Raw genomic sequence first — 24087 nt, forward strand, 5'->3', positions numbered from 1 at the left:
CGGCTCGGAATTACTGTAATGTTGAGAATGCTTTTATCAAAAGTTTCGCTATCACTATTAAATATTTTTTATAGCAAAGAAAGGTTACCTTTATTAGGTCATGTTGTTTCAGTGTTATTGCATCTTGTAGAAGGAGAGAAAAATTTGGCACTGCAGTTAGTAGCTCTTGAATGTTTGCAACTTTTATCTGGTGTCACTAATCAACAAAATGTTTATTCTGAGCAAATCGGTGATACCTTTGCTTCATTTTTTCCTGGTGTAGCTACTTCATTCAATAAGGTTCTAGTATCATCATCGCATCAAAACCATCAGCTGGTAGAAGCCTGCTTGAAAACATTCTCAGTATTTATTAAAATAGTTTTGCATGACAAAGTTTTTGTCAAAGAAGGAAATTATGAAATTTCACTTATGTCTATTTGTAATAAAAGTACAGGTTGCAAGAAAATTGAGGTAAGTGAGGGATATATCGATAAAGAAAATAAAACTTTAAAAATTGAGAGAACTGAGAAATGGTTGCTTCAATCAGCAAACAATATGAAATTAATTTTCCAAAACATTTTCCCAATACTTATGTGTCATCCTCATGTTAATGTTCGAAGTGCACTTGTACTGTTCCTTGAAGGCCTACTGCTTTTTTGCATGAATAATCTTAAAGAAAGTGTGCCAGACTTTATTGTTGTTTTGGCAAAACTCTCTTGTGATGATTATGAGACTGTTCGAAATCAGAGTAACCACATATTAAAAACTGCACAGCTTCATTTTCAGCAAAACGGTTTTTTTTTACTTTGTTTATATATTCTATTTATTTTTTATTTTACTATTAAAGCAAATTTAAAAGAATGTAACCCAAAAAGTAAATAAAGTATAAAATTCAATCTATAATACATTATCTATAAAAATGTAGTTAAATGATAATTAAAAGATAAAAGTAAATAGTAATATTTAAAAGAAGAGTATCTCTAATGAGTAATGATATTTTAGGTAGGAGGGACTTACAAGATATTCTTGATGAAAGATGGTATTCAGAAATAATATCTTTACCTCGTGTGATAAGTAGCGCTTCAAATGATGAGTTAAAAATTGCTAAGCTACTATTAATTAAAGGTTACTTGCAGTTTTATGGAGATGGTTTGAAATATCTGCTTTGTACAACATCCTATTTGGATAAGTTTTTGAATGCTTTAGTTCAGGTAATCTTTTTTTTATATAAGCTTTGATCTGGTTTAAATATATCTAGTGAAATGTAAATTTACTAGTGAAGTATAAATATATCTAGTAAAGTATAAATTGGTTTTAATGCAAAGTATAAAATATTAGTAATGTAAATTCGTCTTGAAAGTTAAATATGTTTTTTAAATAGCCTTTTTACATCTGCTAAAAATTTAATTGAATGAATTATGAAGCATATTCCATCTTGAAAGTATGCTTAGTTTGATACGCAACAGAAGTTTTTCCCCCTTCCATCAAATAACTTGTTTTTTGTTGTTGCAGCATGTAACAATTTTCTTAAATGCTGCTGTGATTACAATAGTTGTTTTTAGTTAAATGTTTTTTATTAACATCCATTTTAACAGATATCATTAAACACAAAAAAAAAAATCAGCAAATTTTATTTTTTCATTATGTTTATTAGGTATTAGAACTTGACTATACAAGTATAAATGTAGTCCAAGAACATATTAGTCATTCGTATATCAGTATTGATGCTCCTTCTAGTACCTTGGCACCCAGCTATTTTCAAACAAAGACCTTCAGACATTACAATAATCCTGTCATAATGAAACACATAGAAGATGTAATAAAACTTCTGGCAACACATGGAGATTTATATTTGCTGATTGATCATCTTTTAGAGAACTATGTAAATTCAACAATTTGGAGAATACAAGCTGTTTTGATCATGAATGCAGTTATCAGTAGCAAAGAAAATGATAGTACTGTTTTGTTTTTGATTTTAAACCTTACTTGTATGTAATTTATAAGCACTCCTTTTCAGATAATATTTTTATAAGAGTAACTAGAAAGATCTTCTTTTGTGTGTGCATACTTTTCTACTTATGTAATTACTTCTTAGAACACATTGATGAGCTCAATCCATTAATAAATCTTCTTATTTCAACATACATTCAAGAGGATTGGTGGAATTTGTCTATCAACTACAGCAGCTTTATATCTCCTAATATAAATAAACAATTACAAATTAAGTCTAATTTTTCTGTGCACTCAGATGTTATTGAAGCTACAAATAAGCAAGATCAAATAAGTTGCAATTCAGTTTCGTTTGAGACATTGCATCAAAATATACAGCTAATTTGTGTTCTACTAGAAGGACTAAGTACGTTTGCCAAAGTCATGAAAACTGGCTTCAATCTAATAGATGTTTTATATCCTATTCTTGAAAAAGTTGGAAGTGCGAATGCTGCTATTAATAGAACGGCTGTTCAAACTTTAACTGAGATAGTAAAACAGTGTGGTTATAAAAGTATTTCTGACCTAATTCTTATTAATTCAGACTATTTGATCAGTTCAATAACTCTTCAGTTCCGTCACTATACTAGAAACTCAGCTGCAGCTGCGGTTTTATGTGTCATACTGAAATATTCAAATAATGATGCAATCTCACTTGTTGCTGATGCTACTGAAGATGTTTTTAGAATTTTAGATTTCTATCAGGAACAGGTAGCTTATGAGATGCTAAATGTTTTGATGCATTTATCACAAGCAGTAGATAAATGGTTTAATAGAGAACCTATGGAGAGAACGCATGGAGCTGAGGAGAGAAAGAAAACAGATAAGGTAAAAATAAATTTGAAACACCCTATATATATACAGGGGTTGGACAAAATAAATGGAAAATCAGCTTTAAAAAAGAAAAATTTTTAAATGCCTATGAAATCTTCAAAACTGTGCGCCGTGAGATACATAAAGCCAGTTTTCAAAAGTTGCAGTAAGAAAACCTTTGCTTTCAAGGACAAATGTTGCAAAGTGCCTGGAGTTGTGCAAAAAGTTTACTGAAGACAACCAAAACGCGTACAACCCATATTGTCTTCTTCCAACTGTTAGTCAAATAGTTTCTCTTCATGGTAGAATAAAAAGCCAAGATTATTTAAATATTCTGTCAGGCTATGTTTATCCAATGGCTTTGGTACTGTTTCCTGAGGAAAACGCAGATTTTCAAGATCATAATGTTCCAATTCAAACTGCTAAAGTGATCACTTGGGGCACGAGAAGCATTCTTGGAGCGTTGAACATTTTATCTGGCCACCACAGTCCCCTGACCATAATATAACTGAGTATTTATGGTGTATTTTAGAAAAATAAGTAATAAGTCGGTTTCCAACACCATCGTCACTAAATGAACTAAGAGCTGTTTTATTGAAAAATGGACTAAATTCCCTTTTGAAACAATTAAAAGTTTTTACGAAAGCATACCGAGAAGAATTAAAGTTGTAATTGCTACTAATCGCGGAGCAACGCCCTGTGAAAAATAGTTTATTGAAAATTTTCAGATGTTTCTATTATTTTGTTCAAACCCTGTGTATATGAATGTATGTATGTATGTATGTATGTATGTATGTATGTATGTATGTATGTATGTATGTATGTATGTATGTATGTATGTATGTATGTATGTATGTATCTATGTATCTATGTATCTATGTATGTATTTATGTATGTATTTATGTATGTATGTATGTATGTATGTATGTATGTATGTATGTATGTATGTATGTATGTATGTATGTATGTATGTATGTATGTATGTATGTATGTATCTATGTATGTATCTATGTATGTATGTATGTATGTATGTATGTATGTATGTATGTATGTATGTATGTATGTATGTATGTATGTATGTATGTTTGTATGTATGTGTGTATGTATTTATGTGTATGTTTTTTTTTTTCTTCTTTAGAGTGGTGAATTACTAAATATTATGAATGATAATGTTTCAGTCAAAGATTTTTTTACTGCATACTCTGATGAATATTTACACGCGCATGGTTACATAAACGAAAGTGAGATTGACTCAAACATTGATGATGAGCCATCTTTTGAAGAACCTGTTGATGTTAAAAAAGAGGTGCCGTTGCATTACAGAGTGGTGAAGACTGTAAGTTTTATGTTCTAATGAACGATAAACTAAAAAAAAAATGTTCTCTTTAATACTGTTGCCCCATTAAATTATGTATTCACAAAATTTTTCTAGTTTTTTTTTTTAATTTAAGATGATCAAGGTATTGATTTTTTTTTTTTTTTTTTTTTTTAATTTAAGATGATCAAGGTATTGATTTTTTTTTTTTTTTTTTTTTTTTTTTTCTTTTTTTGGCGCTGCAGAACTTGTTTAATTAGCTACAGGATGATGGTATAAATTTAGCAAAAATTAAAAAAAAAGTATTTAAATTTTCATAATCAACAATTTAATTTAAAATTTACAAGTGATTGTCAAACGACAAAAGAAAAAGTATGCTACAAAGTTTTGTGTACCAAGGATCAAATAAGGTGGAGAATTTGCTAGAATATGAGGATTGTATTTCCCATCACGGGACCGGATGCTAAAACATTCACACTGGTCGAATCAACCAATTCATCAATAAAGAAAGTCTGTAAAACGCACATTATCATTTGCGAGCCGTTGGAGATAACAAGACGAAACAACTGCTTACACTGCAAAATCGATTTCTCAATGGTTCACTTAGAACAATATAACAGTCATATGGTTCACTTAGAATTATGTGCATGATCACCTGATCTCAACCCTATTAAAATTTGTTGGTCATACATGTGTGAGCATTTTATAAAACTAAAGAAGGCCACTTAAAATACTGACATTTTAATATTTTTCTATTTTAATTACTATTTTTGAGTATTATATAATAACCATTGTGTTTGTATTTTTTGTTGTTTTTTTTTTTTTTTAATAAAATAATATCTGTACTTTTTTTTTAAAAGTATCAGTATAGTTTGTAATCTGCTCAAATGCAAATTAAAAAACTACCCTTTTTTATGAAAAATTCGTGCGCGTCTTACTATACTAATTATGCAAGGGCAACTGTGTTTTAAAGATCAAGTATTGTAAAAAAAGTTCACATTAAAATGGTTATATAATATTAATGAAAGAATTTGCTATAATTGGTTAAAATAGGTCATAATTATAAACAAAGTCATAAATATGTATAATGTGAAAAAGTTTTTTTTTTAAACAGTCATTGGAAAAGTGCGTTTATTACATCGCTGCAAGAGACTCAAATGTCAAATTAAAAGCTCTTGACGTAACGCAGTTTGGAGTCTTGGCATTACGCAACAGAGAGAACGACTTGCTCCCTTTGTTGCACAACCTATGGCCTGCAGTTATCAAAAGACTTAAAGACCCTGACAATGTAAGAATTTAAATGTTTTAAAAAGAAAATTTTATTTATCTAATAGGCAAACATTTATGTTAATTGCAATAATATGCAATTAGAATCTCTTGGTCGGGCTCTTTTTAACACTCGTTTTTTGTTGTTTTGTTTTTCTATCTCGAAAAACTCCACGTCTTTTCTCAACGTAAATATTTTTTTGTGGTATTTTATATAATGAGCTATTCTCTAAATCAAAAATAATTGAAATCTAAGCGATTATTTATTTTTTGTTAGTCGCTCATTTTTATTTTTGCATACATTATGCTGCTCTTACATTAATTATAAAATCGTATTTTTGCATACATTATGCTGCTCTTACATTAATTATAAAATCGTATTTTTGCATACATTATGCTGCTCTTACATTAATTATAAAATCGTATTTTTGCATACATTATGCTGCTCTTACATTAATTATAAAATCGTATTTTTGCATACATTATGCTGCTCTTACATTAATTATAAAATCGTATTTTTCTGCCTTAATTATTGTTCGATTAAACAGTTTTTTCCACTGAAAATTACTTTGTTTAGGTAGTCGTTTTAAAAGCTTTAGATGTTGTGTGTATCATGGTGGAGCATTCAGGTGACTTTTTACGTAAAAGATTGACTGACGAATTTTTGCCATTTGTTGTGCGGTTCTTGGACGAACATGCTCATACTTTTACTAAAGATCAATCTAAATTTAGCCAAGTGAACAAAGTGCTGGTTAAACTAGTGAGGTTTGTCGGAACAGTCGTTCCAAAGCTAAACGTGTCGAAGAAGTTCTTTTGTACGCTCGCCTCGTCCCTATTTCTTTATTTAGACTGCAGATTGCATCAGGCTGTGCAAGAGGTAGCTTATCAGTTGTGTTTTTGTTTTTTTTTTTCTATGATAATAAAACTGCTTGGTACTGCTTTGTTATTTCTTTTCAATTTATGTAATGTAGTTTGTTTTTTGTTTAGAATGGCTTTACATTATTACTTGTTTTGACAAACGAGAAATGATGCAAGGACATTCTATACAATCTTGTAGCCTAACAACAACTTTGTAGTCTTACAATTGCCTGGCAACTTTTAGGTACTCTCCCACCCCTTTCAACTGCCTTCGGCGGTCCAGAATAGGTATGAGAAAAAATGTTAATTGTTCTTGAAAATTATTTTTTTAGGAAACTGTGTCAACACTAAAGAGGTTTTACATTTTCAAGCCTGACATAATTTGGCTTTTATGTCAAATCACTTACAAAACAGTTGATGTTTCTTGTCCACATGACTCTTTAAACACAATTACACTTCCTCCAAGTGCTTTACAACGAAGTTTATGTTCAGATAATGTATCAAAGATATTGTTATAAGTCTCTAGTATTTCCTATTTTTTTATTTAGATCTTTTAAGTTTAACAAATTTAAAAGTAGAAGATGGTTGTTCCACTCTTGACTTAAAACATAAGAAGAGACATTTTTCTTTAGAAATAAAAGTAAATAGTCTAAAGGTTAGCAGACAGTTCTAAAAAATACAACTACCAGGAGATAAAATCGTAAATACAAGGTAGTTTTAAATTTACTTTGTGACAAAGACCATATTATGCGCAAGCTGAAGAGAATAAATTGTCTGGCCTACAACAAAAAGTATGTTTATATTATGTAGTTAAAGAATTTACTTGTAGAAAAGTATAATAGTCTAAAATGTCAGTATAAGAACGAACTGTCGAACTAAAAGAATTATTTATTGAAAAGTATTGGCAACTTCTTGCATAAATTCTTTCGTTTGTTTAATGTTTTAAATTTAATTCTTATATTTTATTTAAAAAATTTGAAAGCAATCTAAATGTATTTCGATCGTCGAATTAGTTGTATTTTTTCATGAAAGTCACACTGGCCCTGTTTAAGGGGTTATCTTTATAAAAAAAACTTTGTTTTGTTTTATTTTTTCTTAGAACAAAAGTTTATTATCTTTTGATAACTTATTTTTAAAGAAGTCAAAAAGTTACAACGTAGCGGCCACCAGCTCTTATTCTGTAGAAATCTGTCGAAAAAAAAATTTGAAGTTAAAAAAAAGTTTGAAAATTTTGAATTCATTCAAAATGCAGCGGATACTGAATCCCTGTTGAAGAGATATTTGGTAGTTAATTAGAATGAAGAGTTAGATAATAGTATAGGAGAAGGAGGAATAAAAATACAAAAAGATTTTTTTTCTCTTGATCTGTGTGTCCTTTTTAAATCTCAGTTGCAGCCATGTTTCGATTATTGATTTAACCTTTCTATTTTCTTTAAGTGTATTATAAACTTAAACTTGAAAACGTCATGAACTCGTTAATAGAGCAAATTTTTGGAGAAGCATCATTTTAGTACCAATTAAAAGTAAATTTTTTTTTACAAAACTTAAGTCCAGTACACAATATCAAGTGGTTGTGCTTTGATGCCGCAATCTTTTATGCAATATGATTAACTATTACAGAAATGACACCTCGTTTCAAACTATAGGGTACCCAATAAGACATTGGTCATTCTGACTGGCCTTGATGTAAAATTCGTTATCCCGAAGACCGGCCTCAAATCAAAAAAAGAAATTTCACAAAAGGTTAAAAAAACGTCCTTGTTCGGTAATCGGACAAATTTACACTTTGCAACCACATTGCCCGCCGTAATGGCGTTAAAAATTTAAGTTGGAGATGAATACCTATTATTAAGCAATATATTTATGGCTATTTATTTAGTTAATGTGGTTTTAACCTTTTTATATTTTTAAAAGTTATTTCAATTAAAATGGCAGGATTTGAAGAATCTGGTTTAGCTGGTAAGCACTCTATTCGCAGAGGATTTTTTGAGAGTAGTGATCCAGATTCTTTTATTTCCACTTTTCAACAAGAAAATTGTGTATTACTGTCTTCCCTTCACCCAGCTTTACACTTACTTGACTTGCAAGATGTTAAAAGAGTTGTATTTCATCAATCTGTTATCTCAGATTTAAGTGAAAAACTTATTAAGCGTATAAACGATAGCGAGTATAGTGATCAAAAATTAAAAGAATTTCTTGATCATACTATTCAATTTATTCATGTTGATACATTGCGTCCTGTGATTATGACGGCATTAAAAAAGTTATCAGAGATAAAACCAGAGACTATTGAACTTATTTCTTCAAATGAAAAAATTTATCAAGATTGCCCTATTGAAGTAAAGCGAAGTGTATGGATGAAAAAACACCCATTATTTGGTGATGCTGTTGGTCCTGTACTAAACAGATATATTTTAGAAAAACAGAACTTGTTATATTCAACTGAAAATACAAAGTTAAAAAACTTTTTTAGTTTACCTCCACGTGAGCGTAGACAAAAACCAATTGTGAAACAGTTAGTTGAAATGATAGGATGTTCTATTGACTTATATAACTTAGTTCTTCAATTTTTAAGAACTTTATTTTTGAGAACTAAAGAAGAGAATTACTGTTCACTTCGAAGTGAGCTATTAATGGCATTTCATGATGCAGATATCAAAGAAATTCGTCAAGTTGACCCTTGTCACAAATTTACATGGTGTTTAGATGCATGTATTAGAGATAAAAGTATAGACACAAGACGTTTAAAAGAATTACAAACATTTCTGGATAGTATAAAAAAAGGACAAGAGGAGGTAATAGGGTAAGTTTTCTTTTTTTTTTTTATTAGTTTAGAAAAGTGTTTAGATTAATATACAGTTAAATAAGCAAGTAAAGTTCTTGTTTAATATCAATCTTATAAAAATGTTTTTTGTTATTGTCTCACAACTGACAAAAAAAAAGCATTTTGTTTTGCAAGAAAATCTCTGAGCTAAATAAAGAAATGTAAAAATGATGCAAAGAAAACTCTGATAATATTATCATGTTTATGATTTTCCTATTTCAAAAAACTATAAACTTGATAACACTTTCAGAGCTTTAATAGGTTTTAGCATCCTTAAAGACTTTAACAAAAGAAGCATTTATCATATTAATGAAATTTTTATTAATGTTTACACAACATTCTGTTATATAAACATTAATACACATTTCATTGCAGTTTTTTGTATTTTTAAGTTACTTTTGGTGAAAATTTGTTGATTTTTAGTGATATTGCTATGATCCTTTGTGATCCCTATGCAACAAACACAATTATTGTTAGCATTATTCAACTTCTTAATAAATTGATCACTGTTGATGTTCTTCCCAGGGTAAGTTTAACCTTTTTCCTTAAATTATCTTTTGCTTCATTATCGTGTCTTTTACTTCAATAATAGAGTAATACAACAAATTCATTTTTGCTCACGAAATTTCTTTAGTATCTAACATCCAAAATTCATCAACCTTATTTTTTTAGGTTCTACCAAAGCTTACTATATGTAATAACATAAATAATCATAAATAATCATGTAAATAATTATAAATAAATATGTAAATAGTCATGTGTTGACATTTATTTTTCAGTTGCTTTTTTTTTTAAGATTAGGAACACCATTTCCTTCCATTTATATTTCATAATTACTTTCATTTATATTTCATAATTACTTTCATTTATATTTCATAATTACTTCCATTTATATTTCATAATTACTTTCATTTATATTTCATAATTACTTTCATTTACATTTCATAATTACTTCCATTTATATTTCATAATTACTTCCATTTATATTTCATAATTACTTCCATTTATATTTCATAATTACTTTCATTTATATTTCATAATTACTTCAATAAAAGGACAAAATCTTATAACAACTTATCTATCCCACTAAAATAGACAATTAAACATGGAAATAACTTTTTTACATATCCATATAACCTTTTTACATATCCATATAACTTTTTTACATATCCATATAATAGGGTGGTTCTTTTTACATATAATAGGGTGGTTCTTTTTACATATCCATATAATAGGGTGGTTCTTTTTACATATCCATATAATAGGGTGGTTCTTGGGTAGCTCTTCATAGAGAAAATTTAAAAGCAGAAGTAGAACCTTTATTATGATCATCAGTATTAGATTTATAGTCTCCATTACTAATAGATTTTGAGACAGCTCAATCTCTCCAAATGCTGTTTTGCTATCTGATTTTGAACTAAAATTGTTTTTCTTTCTCCTACCCTTATGCTGTCCTTCAAAGCTGATGTCATATCAACTGATCCCATTCAACTACAGTATCTATTTTCTTTGTAAGTTTCCTAAAATCAGTAAAAAAAAACTTTCTCTGTTTGAAAAAATGGTTAATTGTTCTGGTTGAATTGGAATTTGTGCTTTATATCAAATGCTTTCTACTAATATGTTAGAAAACACTCAAAGCTTTTTGAGAGTGGTTTACTTCAATTTAATTTTCACCTTCATTAACTTTTTCTGGACCTTTCAACTATACTATAGCTTTTCTTACAGTTTGTATTTTAAATTCAGCCATTTTTTATATTCAATTTAAAAAAAAAAGAGTCAATCATAAATTTTAAATTCATTGCACTGCTACTAAATATTATTGTGATTTGTAAACATAAGTTTTGATTTTGTAATATAAATTTTAAAAGTTTTTTTGCTGTTTTAGTCATCAGGAGACCTAATGTTTTTGATTCGTCTTCTTGGTCTCAGTTTGGGTGCTTGGAATATGATTAAAGCTCAAAATTTCAAAGAAGAACCGATGGTCAGTATGCTTCCTTTTATTTGATCACTGATCAAATTGTTATTGTTCTTAAATATCTTGTGTAACGATCCTCAGTTGCTTACAAATCCTACACGTGACACGTGATAGAAAAACCACATAGTGGTATGTAGATATCTATTTCTATGTTATGACAAAAATATCTTGAAGAGTAATTAGGAGTAATAGAATTTTTAGGCTAAAACTACTTTGACTAAATTATCACGAGAACAGTTTAGAGTTGATTTGTTTATTATTTTCAATGATATTAATGCTATGATGCTCAAAAACTTAAAAATTTGTAGTTTTAATTTTTTTTAAATTATTTAATTTTACAAATATTAACATTATTGAGCAAAATGTGTTTTAATAAAAGCTAATTTCAACTATTTTGTTTGTTGCAAGAAATAAAATTGTATTATATATATATGTTATTAAAATTAAGGTCATCAATGGTTGTCATCAAAAATAAAAATAAAAATACACGTTCTCCATCAAATCTCCCAACTTAAAAAAACAATTTCTTAAACATTCTAGAATACAGATATTATTACCAAGTTCCTACCCCTTCTTATGTCTTCCATGATGGATTGTATGGCATACGACAACTGTGAAAAGACGTTTAACATTAAATTTCCAGAAACTTTAATTAAGTTTGTTCAAGAAAATATGGCCGCTCAATTAATTGTTTGCTATTATCTAAATCAAGTAATTCAGTCTGATAAAGGGTAAGAAAAGTTTTAATATTGTTTTTTTCTTAATCTTGCTTTTCATCATGTTATAAAAACTAACTTAAAAGCATTTTTATAAATAGCAGCGACTAAAATACTTATTACAGCTGAGGTAAGAAATATCACAGACGTTGTTTTATTGTTGCTCTTAGAGCTGTCTTAGAAGCTGTTTTGCCGCAGTTTGCGCAAGCTCTTAAAAACCAAGTCATTTCAACATATGTGTTCAACTTATTTGTTAATCAATTTGCTCGTTGCGAAGAAAGCTTCAGCAGAATCAGTCATTCCGATCTGGTGTTTGATAGATTTTTCTTTGTTTGGTCGCATCACGAATACGCTCTTCGTCATATGCTCCGTTTACTGTGGTTCGTTTATCAAAGGGTGGATAGTCAAGAACTTGTTCGCTTGTTAACAGCAACGCAACCCGATTCAAAAGTAATACTAGTTTCAACTCGTTAAAATCTTTACTTTGAATTTTTGTTTTGTTTCAAATTATTACTTACGTTTTTTTCTCTAGCACACAGATATAATCCATGACTTGCATGCTAAATTAGTTGACGTCATAGCCTCTTCAAAAGTCAGTACTCCGTTAAGCGCTGGTAGCAGTGAACATAACAACTCGATGTCTCCTGTCACGTCGCCAGAGACTATTTTTCACGGAATCACAAGCTAATGCTGGGCAATTATCAAGAACTGTTACGTAATATTTCGGCAAAAAAAAGTTTCTTTTTTGCAGATGATTCATCGAGTTTAGTTTAAAAACTAAAAATAGCGAATGTTTTTAAATGAAGACCATCTCTTTAAGTTTTTTTTATTGCTATTAATGTAAAATAGCTGTAAATGTTATTCTATCACAGCCTTTTTCGGTTAATTTATAAATTATCTTTTCTTCTCATTGAAATAACAAAATGAACCCATAAATTTGAAACATATATGCTTCTATAGTTAACATACGCGAATCTATTACAAGTGTTTACTAACACTATTGTTACAAGTATTACAAGTATTAGTGTTTTGTGTCTCAGAGCAAGTTCAACTTAATCCCATAAAATTTTCAATCGGATTGAGATCAGCTAATTGAGCTGGCCACTTCATTACTTGAATATGATTTGTTTAAAACCAATGTTTAACGAGTTTTGACGTGTGTCTTGGGTCGTTGTTTTGTTGATGTCCATAGAAGAGTTATATTATCATTAGCATAATATCCCTCATCTATTGACATCACAACAAAAAAGCATTACTACCCGATAATAATACCAGTCTTTCTATGGACCATCGAAGGAATGGCATTGCAGTAAGAGCGGTGTTGGGGACAGACGATTTACCGCAGTAACAGCAAAAGGTTTTGCCGTTTCGGGAATTTTAGAAAATTTTTCGGAGTTAAAGCTTAGTTCACAAAAAATTATTTTCTTTATTACTAGCTATTGAACATTTCTTAAAATGAGCAACTAATGTGATTTAATAGATATAAAAAACTAAATTTTTAAATAAGTTTAGAGTTAGCGATATAATCTGAAACTATTTTTAAATTCAGTTGATTTTAAGAATATTAAGATTTAAGTCAGTTGTTTCACTAACTTTCATTAGCAGACTTAATCACCTTGCGACCAGGGTAAATAGAGTTGAAAAGATGAAAATAGAAGCCCAATGGAATAGTATATTGAAAAATCGACCCGTGTTAAAATGGTCTCATTTAAGCAGTTCGCTGGAGTGAAATAATGACAGAATATAGTTTTTTGAGTATAATATCCGGTCGGATAATAAATGGTTACAGCCTAAGCCGGTGCATCATTTTTGGGTTAGTAAAAGGTCAATCACTCAACTTTAATGATTTGTCAATTAAAATTTTATCATTTTTATAACACGTGTGGACTGGTAACCAAGTGTTCCTTTTAAACTGATACAAGCAACTTGATTTACTCTCTTTTTTTTTAATTCAGCTAAGGTGATTTGTTTTTCAGCATGAGTTCCGATCAGTTTTAAACTCGATTATTTCATTAACTATTTAATGTTAAACTTTTTTTATCTCAGCTCAGTAAACCAACGTTTGAAAAATTTAACGAGTATCGGTAACTTCACCACAAGCAATTTTTTCTCGAATATTTAAAAGATCACGCACGCCATTAACATGCTTTGAACTTTAAAGATCCATCATAACAATCTTTTTATCATGTTTGTATCTTTTTCCTCTTCTTTGCCTCTAGTTTAACAAGTAAATCATCACGTATACGTTTTCTTTGTTGACGTATATACTTAAATGCCTCTATATTTGCGTAAGCTAAACCTGTCAAAGGGTCTTTATACTTTGCTGGTTGACCAGTTACAGCACAAACACTTTTAATGGGATATTTCGTTCGACTAGCTGGAAAATATTCACGGGGAAAGTTATTTGTGTCAGTAAATTCAAGAAAGTTCCTAGAACAGTATTCGTTATTGCTTTCATCTAAAGGCATGCGAAGTGATAGATAACGAATTATTGGTCCCTGATAACGTACCTGAAATAATACACATGGTAAAAAAAATCAGTGTAGAAAAAATAGATTTTCATAAAGTTTGTTGGTATATTGTAACATTTAAATATTTAGTATATTATTTTTACCTTGCTTATTTTTATATTTTTCTTTTCCTCTTCTAATTTTAAAAACTGCGCAAGTGAGGCAAGATTCTTTTCCTCCGTGATTTTAGCTTCCGCTAGGAGCTCTTGTTGAGTTAAACGTCTCATTTGTATATGCATTTGTCTAGGATGTCGAGTCACAACTTCCTTCTGTCTTTTACTTAAAGCCTCAGACTTAGTCAACGTAGATAAACGCATTCGCTCTCGCTTTTCAGGAGAAGTTGCTGAAAATACAAATATCAAAACTGTTGTAGTTTAGTTTTAACTCACTTCAAAAATTTTGTCTCAATCACAATAAAATATTTATAAAAGAAAGAAATTTTACTATTGCTCTTGTGTTCAATTGCCTCGTTAAGCACTGAAATGGAAATGGAATTTGAACAATATTCATAGTATACCTGTTAAACGGAATTTTTTCAATGATGGTTTTCTTGTCTTGGCTACCTCAGGTTGTTTAAAAACTTTTGGTTTAACTTTTTTCCGAACCTTTTTTGCTTCATCTTCACCGCTTTCATTGTTTTCCTCATCATGTTCCGATAAGCTAAAATCTAAATACATTTAAAAACAGTTTAACGTGATTCCTAATTAAAAAAAAAAAAATTAATAAAAAAAACGATCATTTGTAAGAAAAAATTATGAAAAAGAAACTGCAGCAAAACGAGAAAACAATTATGCAGGATCTGCAGAAGATAGTGTGGCCAGTACAAAACTTTTTTCTTTTAGAAATCCTATAGAACTTTACAGAATTTTGAGATTCTACTAGTAGTCTTATAAGACTTCTTAAAGATTTATATAGAATTCATAAACACTTTACAAATATAGAGCTTTTTGTCCTGGGTATACAAATATAATATATACTAAAAAAAAGTGTGTAAAATAAAAAGATAAAATACCTCGTTAAATTTTATTTTCCCTAAACAAAATTCAACCATACCTGAATCAACAATATCTTCTTCTTGGTCCTCTGGAGCTTCATAGACTCCGTCGTCTTCGTCTTCATTGAATCCACCGTACATAGTATTATAAAATTCATCATCTTCATCTTCTACCTGCTCCTCAATCAACTTGGTCATTCGATTACCAGCATTACAACGTTTTGATCTTTCAGCTGCCATTTTTATATGTAATGCTTTAGTGAGAAAAATCCATTTAAGACAACAATATATTTTGAAATTAGTGTAAAATAACCTATTTGGGAACAAAACCGATAACAAACAAGTAACAAATTCATGAAAAAATGAATGGCCTATCACTTTAAACTCACAACTATTTTTCCATTATATTTATATTTACAGACTATATAAGTAAAAAATATTCATATATTCATATATAGACAAGATAAAGAATTTAAAAATTAAATCTATCAATATTTAAACAGACCAAACCTAAAATATAGAAAACATGGAGCACATTCTTTTGTTCATTTGCTGAGCTCAAAAAAAATTCAAAACAAGTTCAAGAAAAACCAACGCAGACAACAAAAATACCTTAACAATTGTTTTTTAAAATGTAAAACTAAAATGAATTAGCTTTAAACTGCATGAAAAATATAACTTATCAAATATAAAATTCTAAAAGACTCTACAAATAATGAACTAAAAAAATATGCATAGAGTTTTGACCAACTTCTAGGTATTCTAGAACTAGACAGTATTTAATAGATGCACTGGCATTAAATGCAAGAGCAAGAAGATGGAAAAAATCCTCAAAAAAAGGACAAGTTTCACTATAAAAGAGCTTCTACGAAAGCCTAGATGCTTACAAAAAAGTAAAAAAAAACTAATAAAGGAATATAAAACATTCTATAAACTGGGCAGAGCATTAGAGAGAACAATAAGACTGTTGCATAAAGCACACAAACTCTTGCTCAGTTTTTCTAAATCAGTTGCAGTTGCTATACGAGGCAAATTACTCGACACTTTTTGAAACTCATTTACATTGCTTTCAATTGAGGTCAAATGTTTGCTAACATTTAATCGAGGAACAGGAGCAATAGAATCACGATATGTTGATAGCTTATCGACTAGCTCATTGCATTGTTGAAAGATATTAGTAGCTTTTTCAGCAATGTTTTCAGACTGTCTTGCATCTGCTAGAGCAATTAATGTCTTAACATTATGATAAACCAACTGCATTGTGTCAAAAACCCCAATGAGCTCAAACTTCAAATTATCTTTATTAATATCAAGTGTATAAGTCTCAGTCTTTAAAGGATTACTAATTTGATTAGGTACTCTAGGAACTACAGTTGGTCTTGGTTTTATAACAGGTTTTACTGATATTGATGGTTTTTGCATGTCAATATCTTCATTATTTGATTTTGTTTGTATAGCTGATCGCGCATTTGGAACAGGTGTAAGTTTTGGTGTAGAAATTGATTTTGTAGAAGGCAAGATAGCTCCAGAGGAAATTTCAAAAGAATGGCGGCTTGATAGCGGCGAGTTTGGCTTTGGAGGTGGCAGAGGTTTATTTGGATGGCCAGAAGCTGCCTTTTTTTCATCATTTGTTTTTACATCAACACTTAGTTCTTCTCTCAAAATTTTCTTTGTGTTCATTATTTTCATTCCTCCTTGAAGTTCCTCAAGAGAAATTTTTGAAGGTGCTACATTTGGAACTGCAGCATGACCACTAGGGGAATTTGAAAGTGACTTTAATAAAGATTGATGATCAGATCCTATAGAAGATAAACTATCATTTGATGAACTGTGTTCTTTTACAATGGTTTCTGCCAGTTTCTTATCTCTACCACGTAAGGTAGCACGAAACATAGGCAAAAGTGAACTTTTCTCTTTTTTATGATTGTCATTTTTATTTTTCTTTGACGATGCTATAGATTTTTCTGGCTGGTTCTTTTCTATTTTTGGAGTATTATTTTCTGTAGAATTTTCCTGATGCAATGGACGTTTTGGAGGTTTGGGAGGAAGAACCATTCCTTCTACATCACTTATTAGAGTGGACTGAGGACGAAATTTAATAGCTCTTTGAACTTCTAAAATTTAAATTTTTAATGTGAAAACTATTTTCTTTATTTTGTATGACATGAGATCTATTAAAATGAATTGATTAAATACTATTTTAGAAAAACAAAAGTTATAAACTTTAATTATCACGAAAACTGTTTTCTTTTTAATGTCTAAAAATATCAATTTTTCCAGTTTAAACTAATTACATAAACTTAAACAAAAATATACCATCATCTACATTTGTTGCATCAAACATTGTATCAAGTTGATAGCAAATTTCTGCAAATGTTGGGCGATCATTAGGATTCCATTGCCAACCTAACATTGACAAATTGGAATAAGTTCCAGGTCATTGAAACCTATGACATCATTATGAAAACAAACAAGTATAATTTTTTTAACAATATGAATTTCAAAAAAAACACTTGCACTTCACAATCCAACCAAACTGGAAAATGGTGCATAACTGGTGATGGCAGAAGAATTGATATTATTTTAAAAAGATGTACAGATATTTCTTTTAGTGGTGGAAAATTTATTGATTCTTACAAGCTAACATCAAATTGTAGGCAGCATCTGGACATCCTTCAGGACATTCCATTCGGTAGCCTTGTTCAATAAGACCATACACTTGGTTCAAATCATGGCCAGGATAAGGTGATGCACCATACTTAACTATCTCCCACATAAGCACACCAAATGCTAAAATAAAAAATAGAAACAGTGAGGAAAATCCAAATTTAACAGCTTTTATCTCCATTGAAAGTAACTCACCCCACACGTCTGATTTGCTGGAGAACTTGTTATATGCCAATGCTTCTGGACTTGTCCATTTTATTGGGAACTTGGCTCCTGAGTGTGCTTTGTAATAATCATTCATCATAGAACGAGCAAGACCAAAGTCTGCAACTTTTATCAAATGATTTTCACCAACAAGACAATTTCTTGCAGCCAAATCTCTGTAAAAAAGCAAAATCATCAATTTATATTTCTTTAACATATTAAAATGATAACAAACCAATTACTTATCATAGTTCTTATCATTAATCATAATTTAAACTTTTGCTCTATTTTCTGTTTCTCTTTCTTATAGTTTATTAAAAAATTATTATAAATCAGGTTTTTTGTTTTTTGTTTTGGGATGAGAGGAGTATGTTGATGTTAAAGCATAGGTTGGGTATTAGGTAGTCCTACTTTTTATTCCAGACCCCACCAATCGCAGAGAGTAAATACTTAGTAGTATTAATTCCCTCTCTTGATAGGGGTTAGGATTAAAAAAAGTGTACATAAAAAATTGTCTTGCCTTGAGGGTTTAGAAAACAAAACAACTACTAAAGTAACACTCAGCTTTACCACAGCATAAAAGCTCACCGATGAATAAACCCTTTTGATTCTAAATATTTCATTGCAGCTGCTACTTGTGATGCCATGTAAAGCAGTGTAGTAGCAGGAAGGTCAGCTTTTTCTGCCTGACGCAAGTATTCCAAAAGATTACCAAGTGGCATGTATTCAGTTATTATATAAATTGGAGACTCATGAGTGCAAACTCCAATTAACCTAACAAGATTAGGATGTTTTATTTGCTTCATCATATCAGCTTCTTTGAGAAATTCCTCAACATCAGTTTGATCTTCCTGAAGACAAAAATGTTATCTGAAAATATTATTATGAGGGTTATGTAAGTTGACAGACAACTTAAGGTGATAAATAGATTAAAATACCAGTCTAACATTGAATATATACATATATATATATATATATATATATATATATATATATATATATATATATATATATATATATATATATATATATATATATATACATATATACACACACACACACACACATATATATATATATATATATATATATATATATATATATATATATATATATATATATATATATATATATATATATATATATATATATATATATGATAACTATTATTATTACTAATATTATGTTAATTACACAAAATTTTGACCTTTAATGTTTTCACAGCTACAGTTACTCCATATTTTTTATACTCTGCTTTATAAACCTCCCCATACTGTCCCCCACCTAATTTCTGTCCCATAAATATATCAATTCGAGGAATTTCCCACTCATCATCCTTAGGGGAAAATCCATATACAGCTGGTTTATCAACTTTTAATGCAGCATAGCGTAAGTTTGTAACAAGGCCCCCAGCCTCATGAGAATGATATGTAACTAACTGATCAAGTGTTTTAAATTTAGCTTCTTCTCTAACATAAACATTATCAGATTCATCAAAATACACTCTGTAATGATATACTCTTCCATCATATCTCAGTGAAAGAGAATGTTGACCAGGAGCACTTTCACTCTCACGCATTAAAAAACTGCCATTTATACCACTGTTCAACAAATATTCAGCACGGTTCCTTGATATTCTACCATGATACCAATCATACTTATGCATACTGCTATGAGGAACAATGTAAGAGCATGGAAGCCATCCAATTTTACCATTTTTATTTTGCCCTTCACACCAAACTTTTTGATCATCATAGCTTAAAATATGCACAAGTTCTCCTTTGGAAACAGAAAGCTGATTTTCATTCTCACCACAATCAAAATCATATTGCACAAAAAAAATCTCAGCATCATCAATACCACTAAAATCGATATTTTCTTTTTGAGGGCTTTTGTCTCCTTCAGGAATACCTGGCAGAGGGCGACTTCTCATGAAATCTAAAATAAACAAATTTATACACGACACCTAATTAAATCAATTATTTAACATTTAAAACAATATCAATACATTTCTGAAGTAATATCCTCCCAGGACTTAAAATTTAGCTTGGTTTTCTTTTCCTTCTCTTAGAGTCTGAATTTTTTTTACAAAAACGATTTTATTCTTAACTAAAAAAAAAAAAGTAAATTAAAAAAGTTTAGAACACTTCAATTTTTGTAGCTATAAATTGCTATTAAGATTGAAGGCCACTTGAATATAACTTAATTAAACAAAAAATCTTGTTGAGTTATATTCTTTACTTGCTCAGCTTGCAATGGGTAGAACAGGTTAAAAAGTTTAGCAGGAATTTACAAAACATGACTAGGGGATATAAAGTCAGATGACTTGTCTCAAAAAATTAAAACAACAAAAAAATATTTCCAGATAATGAAACTAATGACAAATAAAAAACATAAAGGTTTATAGCGTCTTACTTAAAAACCTAATGTTTATTTTTATATAAGGTATCATTTTTTATCATATTAACTTTTTTTAGTTACAAGTAAATGTACAAAAAAGAATATTTGAATATTTGATTGTGTATCTTTACATTGTCACTTACATTTCTGTAATTAATTATATGTAATATATGAATATTTTACCTAATTTCACACAGGATGATTAAATCCATTAAGCTTACTATTTTATAACTATGGAAGCACTTAAATAGATTACTCTATAAAAAGATGGAGCTATACATTTGACTTGACTTTTGATAAAGAAAAGATGTTTTAGTCCAATAAGCAATTACTTTTGATTATGTATTGCTTTATCTATAACAGATTTGCTTAATCTATGACAAGTGAAAATATTTGATGAAATAAATCAATTTCTTTATATTATTACATTTATTATTATTACTATTATTATTATTGTTATTGTTATCACAATTATTCTTATTCTTATTATTCTTATTCTTATTATTTCTATTCTTATTATTCTTATTTTTATTCCAGTGATTCTTATTCTTACTATTCATAAACTTGTTAAATAATTAATCATTACTCATTCATACCATTAATTTTTACAGAATCATCATATTCAACTTTTTCAACACCTCCTCTTAAATCCCATGGCAAAGTAAATTTGTCTATTGTATCTAGGTTGCTGCTAGTTGAATTTGTACGTTTTTGATTTGTTTTACGATCAATTTTAGATTCTTTATGCTTACGACTCCCATCATCTTTACCCTGTGTTTGTCCCATAGCCTGTCATCACTTCTATATTTTATTGTACAAAAACAATACTAAAAGAAGAGAATAAGATTAAAGGAAGTATGTTATAGTCTTTTGGTATTTAAATATATCATATACTACTCTACCTATCAAATAATTTACACAAGTTTTATCCAACATATCCATTTTTTGTATGAATATACCTCCAAAATATAATATAATACAATTTAATACAAATATTGTTAACATTTGCATTAAATAGTGAGATAATTTAATTCAAAACCCATTAAATAAAAATACATATCGGATATAAATGGTAGAAACTAGAGAAAAACGTTTTGACATAACATAATCCCGCCATTTCTTTTGTATTCAAAAAAATATAACTTTCAGCAACAACACAGATAAAAAAAAACAAAAAAAAAACAACTCCATCTAGCTGTTAGCACAGTTAAGATACCATTTTAAAACTTCCTTCCTAAACCAATATTAAAGTACTTATTATAACAGTTAATCGTTAAGAAAAAAAAGCAAAGGGAGAGGGGGCACTAAGAGTTGGTCCGGTGATTTGTCGAATTACTAGCTTATAATTTCGTTTTAACTTTACTATAATGCACGTATGAATTAACAGCTAGTTGGAGTTGTTGTTTTTTTATCTGTGTTGTTACTTAAGTTACATTTTTTAATTACTCTATTTTTTTAAACATAACTTATATCATACTTACGCATAAAGATTTATACTTTTCTTAAACACCTTGTATGCTTATATTTGCATAATGATACTAACAGCTTGATAGTTTTAGCTTCAATTACTACAATTTCAATTATTTCTTTTTGGGTGACAAATGGGAATATAGCTCTTGTATTTTTGTTGTCTAGAAAATTATGTAAACTAGTTAAATATTAAACCGATTTTTTCTGCCTGGATTTCATGATACCTAATTACATAATACCTGAACTAAGTTTATGCAAATTTTGAATTACAATTTCATTAAGCACTTTTTCTGTAACTTTATGAAATTTTTTGAGTATTTCTCTTTTATAGATCTTAAAGAACAGTTTTTTTTACGAAAAATTTGTTTGTTTCAGCCCAAAACAATCAAGTTTTTTAAAAAGTTTGCAAATTGCGGTCACAAAATTTGTTTGAATATGTTGAAAGTGCATGTAATTTTTGTATATTTTTCTTAAATACATTTCAGTATGTGAAATATTGACAAGATCTGCATGAATAACAGGTAAGCAAGGTGCACTAAAATATCCGCCCTGCAAACCTATTTTTTCTAGCCTGGTGCAGATGAAAGACACCAAAATGAAAACCCCACTTTTATGAATCCAAAAAACACATGAATAGAATAACAGAGAATGTAAGTTAAAATTCCTTAGTTTCATTTTCATTTTGAATTTAAAAAAGTTAAAGGTATAATCAAATATCAAAAGTTTTTAAAAGAATTTAAAAGTTATCAAAAAGACAAAAGTTACTAAAAGACAATTAGTAACCACTTTTTATATATCACTTTGATCATCCGGAGTTTTTTAATATACTTTTCAGAGTCTAATAAAACAACATGCTTGCTCTGAAAATGTTAATGTTCCGGAAACATAAAAACGTGGTTGATAGCTTATTAGTAGATGTTTAAAAAAAAAAAAAATGAGACAGCACGATTTTTTTCATAAAAAAGTTCAAACTTGGGTGACTTTTTAATTTTACTTCAAATATGTTAAATGATAATTTCTATTACACTAAATAAAAAATAAAAAAAACTCCTTCATAAAAAAAATTTAAAAAAAAAAGTTCAATAAGGATGTTTGGGTAAAACTAACGAAGTGGTAAAAATTAACTAAAATGAGAAAATTCTATTTTTTTACAAACTAAGTTAAAAATGATCACGCTTTCTAACTATCTATGGTTATTTTTAAATTTTTGTTGTTAAATACTGGATACTTAACAAATAAGTTTACCCTTATTATTACGAAATAGAAATTCAATCAGTTTTAAGTACTTTGATTGGTTTTAACACTTGGTCATGTAATCTTTAGCATCAATAACTGCGTGGGGCATCTGCGAAGCATCCTTTTAACCAGTTCTGTTAACAAGGTTACGTCCAGCGAGTTCCAACCATTTTGAAGTCTTAAGAATAGTTCATCTTCATTTCTAGGCAGAATTTAAAGCATCTAATTCTTTCATTTTTGCTATTTAAGAATATTTTCCTAGTGTATATAAAGTTGTTTAAAATATTTAATTTAAATAAAATGTACACGATCAGAAGAAAAGTTAAAAACAAGTTTACATTAAAAAACTTATAAAATCATATGTAACACTTTAAAAATAGGAAAACTGTAATATACAACAAAATTAACAACAGGCCTCATAAGGATTTTAAAGAAATCCTTATGAGGCCTGTTGTTAATTTGAGAGTCCCACTTTCTTATTTTATCTTTTTTTAAACTTTGATTTGTGAAAATAGTGTAAATATATTAAGTATTAAAAACCAAAACCAAAAATATAATAAGTATTAAATATATTAAGTATTAAATATTTAAAACCAAAAATAAAACCAAAAATAAAAAAATTATGTGCAATCAATTATACTTTGTTTTTAAAAATTTTATGTTTTTATGATTAAGTTTATTTTTGTTCATTTTCTGCAGTTAAATTTCAACAGTTTAATTAAAATTTTTGTTTTAATGAAGGAAATAGTGTAATAATAATTGTTATTTTATATTTAAGAAATAAAATTAAAAAATAATTGACATAAATTTGAGTTTTATAACTTTTTTTAAAAAATCATGTTGTTCCCCCATTTTAAGATACTGCTATTTT

General features: G+C 28.8%; 6 protein-coding genes across 9 annotated transcripts in view; 2 read left to right on the forward strand and 4 right to left on the reverse strand.

Moving 5' to 3' along the window:
- The window catches only part of LOC145181216 (TELO2-interacting protein 1 homolog), a 7214-nt gene extending 466 nt beyond the window's left edge, over window positions 1-6748 (forward strand). Inside the window, exons 1-9 of one of the 2 annotated variants that reach the window (XR_016456225.1) lie at window positions 1-772; window positions 982-1190; window positions 1634-1934; window positions 2075-2796; window positions 3920-4117; window positions 5211-5384; window positions 5940-5991; window positions 6095-6239; window positions 6553-6748. The exon at window positions 1-772 is cut by the window's left edge and continues 466 nt beyond it. Coding sequence is in view for 1 of the 2 variants with exons in the window: in XM_090099799.1 (XP_089955925.1) it covers window positions 1-772; window positions 982-1190; window positions 1634-1934; window positions 2075-2796; window positions 3920-4117; window positions 5211-5384; window positions 5940-6239; window positions 6553-6738 (2862 nt within the window). In the remaining variant the exon portion in view is untranslated. Of the gene's footprint in view, window positions 773-981; window positions 1191-1633; window positions 1935-2074; window positions 2797-3919; window positions 4118-5210; window positions 5385-5939; window positions 6240-6552 lie in introns of both variants that reach the window. The other variant, XM_090099799.1, reaches the window with a different exon arrangement.
- LOC145181042 (cysteine-rich protein 2-binding protein-like) overlaps window positions 1-24087 on the reverse strand; it is a 400331-nt gene that overhangs the window by 59412 nt on the left and 316832 nt on the right. The window lies entirely within an intron of this gene.
- The window catches only part of LOC145181378 (liprin-alpha-2-like), a 391227-nt gene that overhangs the window by 50308 nt on the left and 316832 nt on the right, over window positions 1-24087 (reverse strand). The gene's annotated exons all lie outside the window — the stretch shown is intronic.
- On the forward strand, window positions 7481-12671 carry LOC145181123 (negative elongation factor B-like). 2 transcript variants are annotated; one of them, XM_080056130.2, is made up of 6 exons: window positions 7481-9023; window positions 9468-9570; window positions 10930-11025; window positions 11560-11750; window positions 11906-12185; window positions 12268-12671. In XM_080056130.2, exons 1-6 carry the CDS (start codon window positions 8149-8151, stop codon window positions 12421-12423), a joined length of 1701 nt encoding a protein of 566 aa, XP_079912256.2. In that variant the 5' UTR covers window positions 7481-8148; the 3' UTR covers window positions 12424-12671. The 2 variants fall into 2 exon arrangements, 1 of the variants encoding a protein (XP_079912256.2); XR_016456226.1 differs by having other exon boundaries at window positions 7842-9023; window positions 10930-11148.
- Window positions 13231-15573, reverse strand: LOC145180865 (vacuolar protein sorting-associated protein 72 homolog). The gene is made up of 4 exons (XM_080055806.2): window positions 15299-15573; window positions 14763-14912; window positions 14350-14588; window positions 13231-14245 (listed from the first exon to the last, which is right to left on the reverse strand). The coding sequence occupies exons 1-4, from the start codon at window positions 15477-15479 to the stop codon at window positions 13919-13921; spliced, it is 897 nt and encodes a 298-aa protein (XP_079911932.2). The 5' UTR covers window positions 15480-15573; the 3' UTR covers window positions 13231-13918.
- Window positions 16086-24087, reverse strand: part of LOC145180864 (tyrosine-protein kinase ABL1-like) — a 324834-nt gene continuing 316832 nt past the window's right edge. The window contains exons 2-8 of one of the 2 annotated variants that reach the window (XM_090099808.1): window positions 21107-21337; window positions 19318-20048; window positions 18699-18961; window positions 18102-18286; window positions 17877-18029; window positions 17556-17645; window positions 16086-17353 (exon numbers count right to left, since the gene is read on the reverse strand). In XM_090099808.1, the coding sequence (XP_089955934.1) occupies window positions 16167-17353; window positions 17556-17645; window positions 17877-18029; window positions 18102-18286; window positions 18699-18961; window positions 19318-20048; window positions 21107-21296 (2799 nt within the window). In that variant the 5' untranslated portion in view covers window positions 21297-21337 and the 3' untranslated portion in view covers window positions 16086-16166. Of the gene's footprint in view, window positions 17354-17555; window positions 17646-17876; window positions 18030-18101; window positions 18287-18698; window positions 18962-19317; window positions 20049-21106; window positions 21361-24087 lie in introns of those variants that run through there. The other variant, XM_090099809.1, reaches the window with a different exon arrangement.

Source organism: Hydra viridissima, unplaced genomic scaffold (genome assembly GCF_058129835.1).
Source record: "Hydra viridissima isolate aposymbiotic clone 2 unplaced genomic scaffold, HvirCarnegie_v1 scaffold_10, whole genome shotgun sequence".
NCBI classification, from domain to species: Eukaryota; Metazoa; Cnidaria; class Hydrozoa; order Anthoathecata; family Hydridae; genus Hydra; species Hydra viridissima.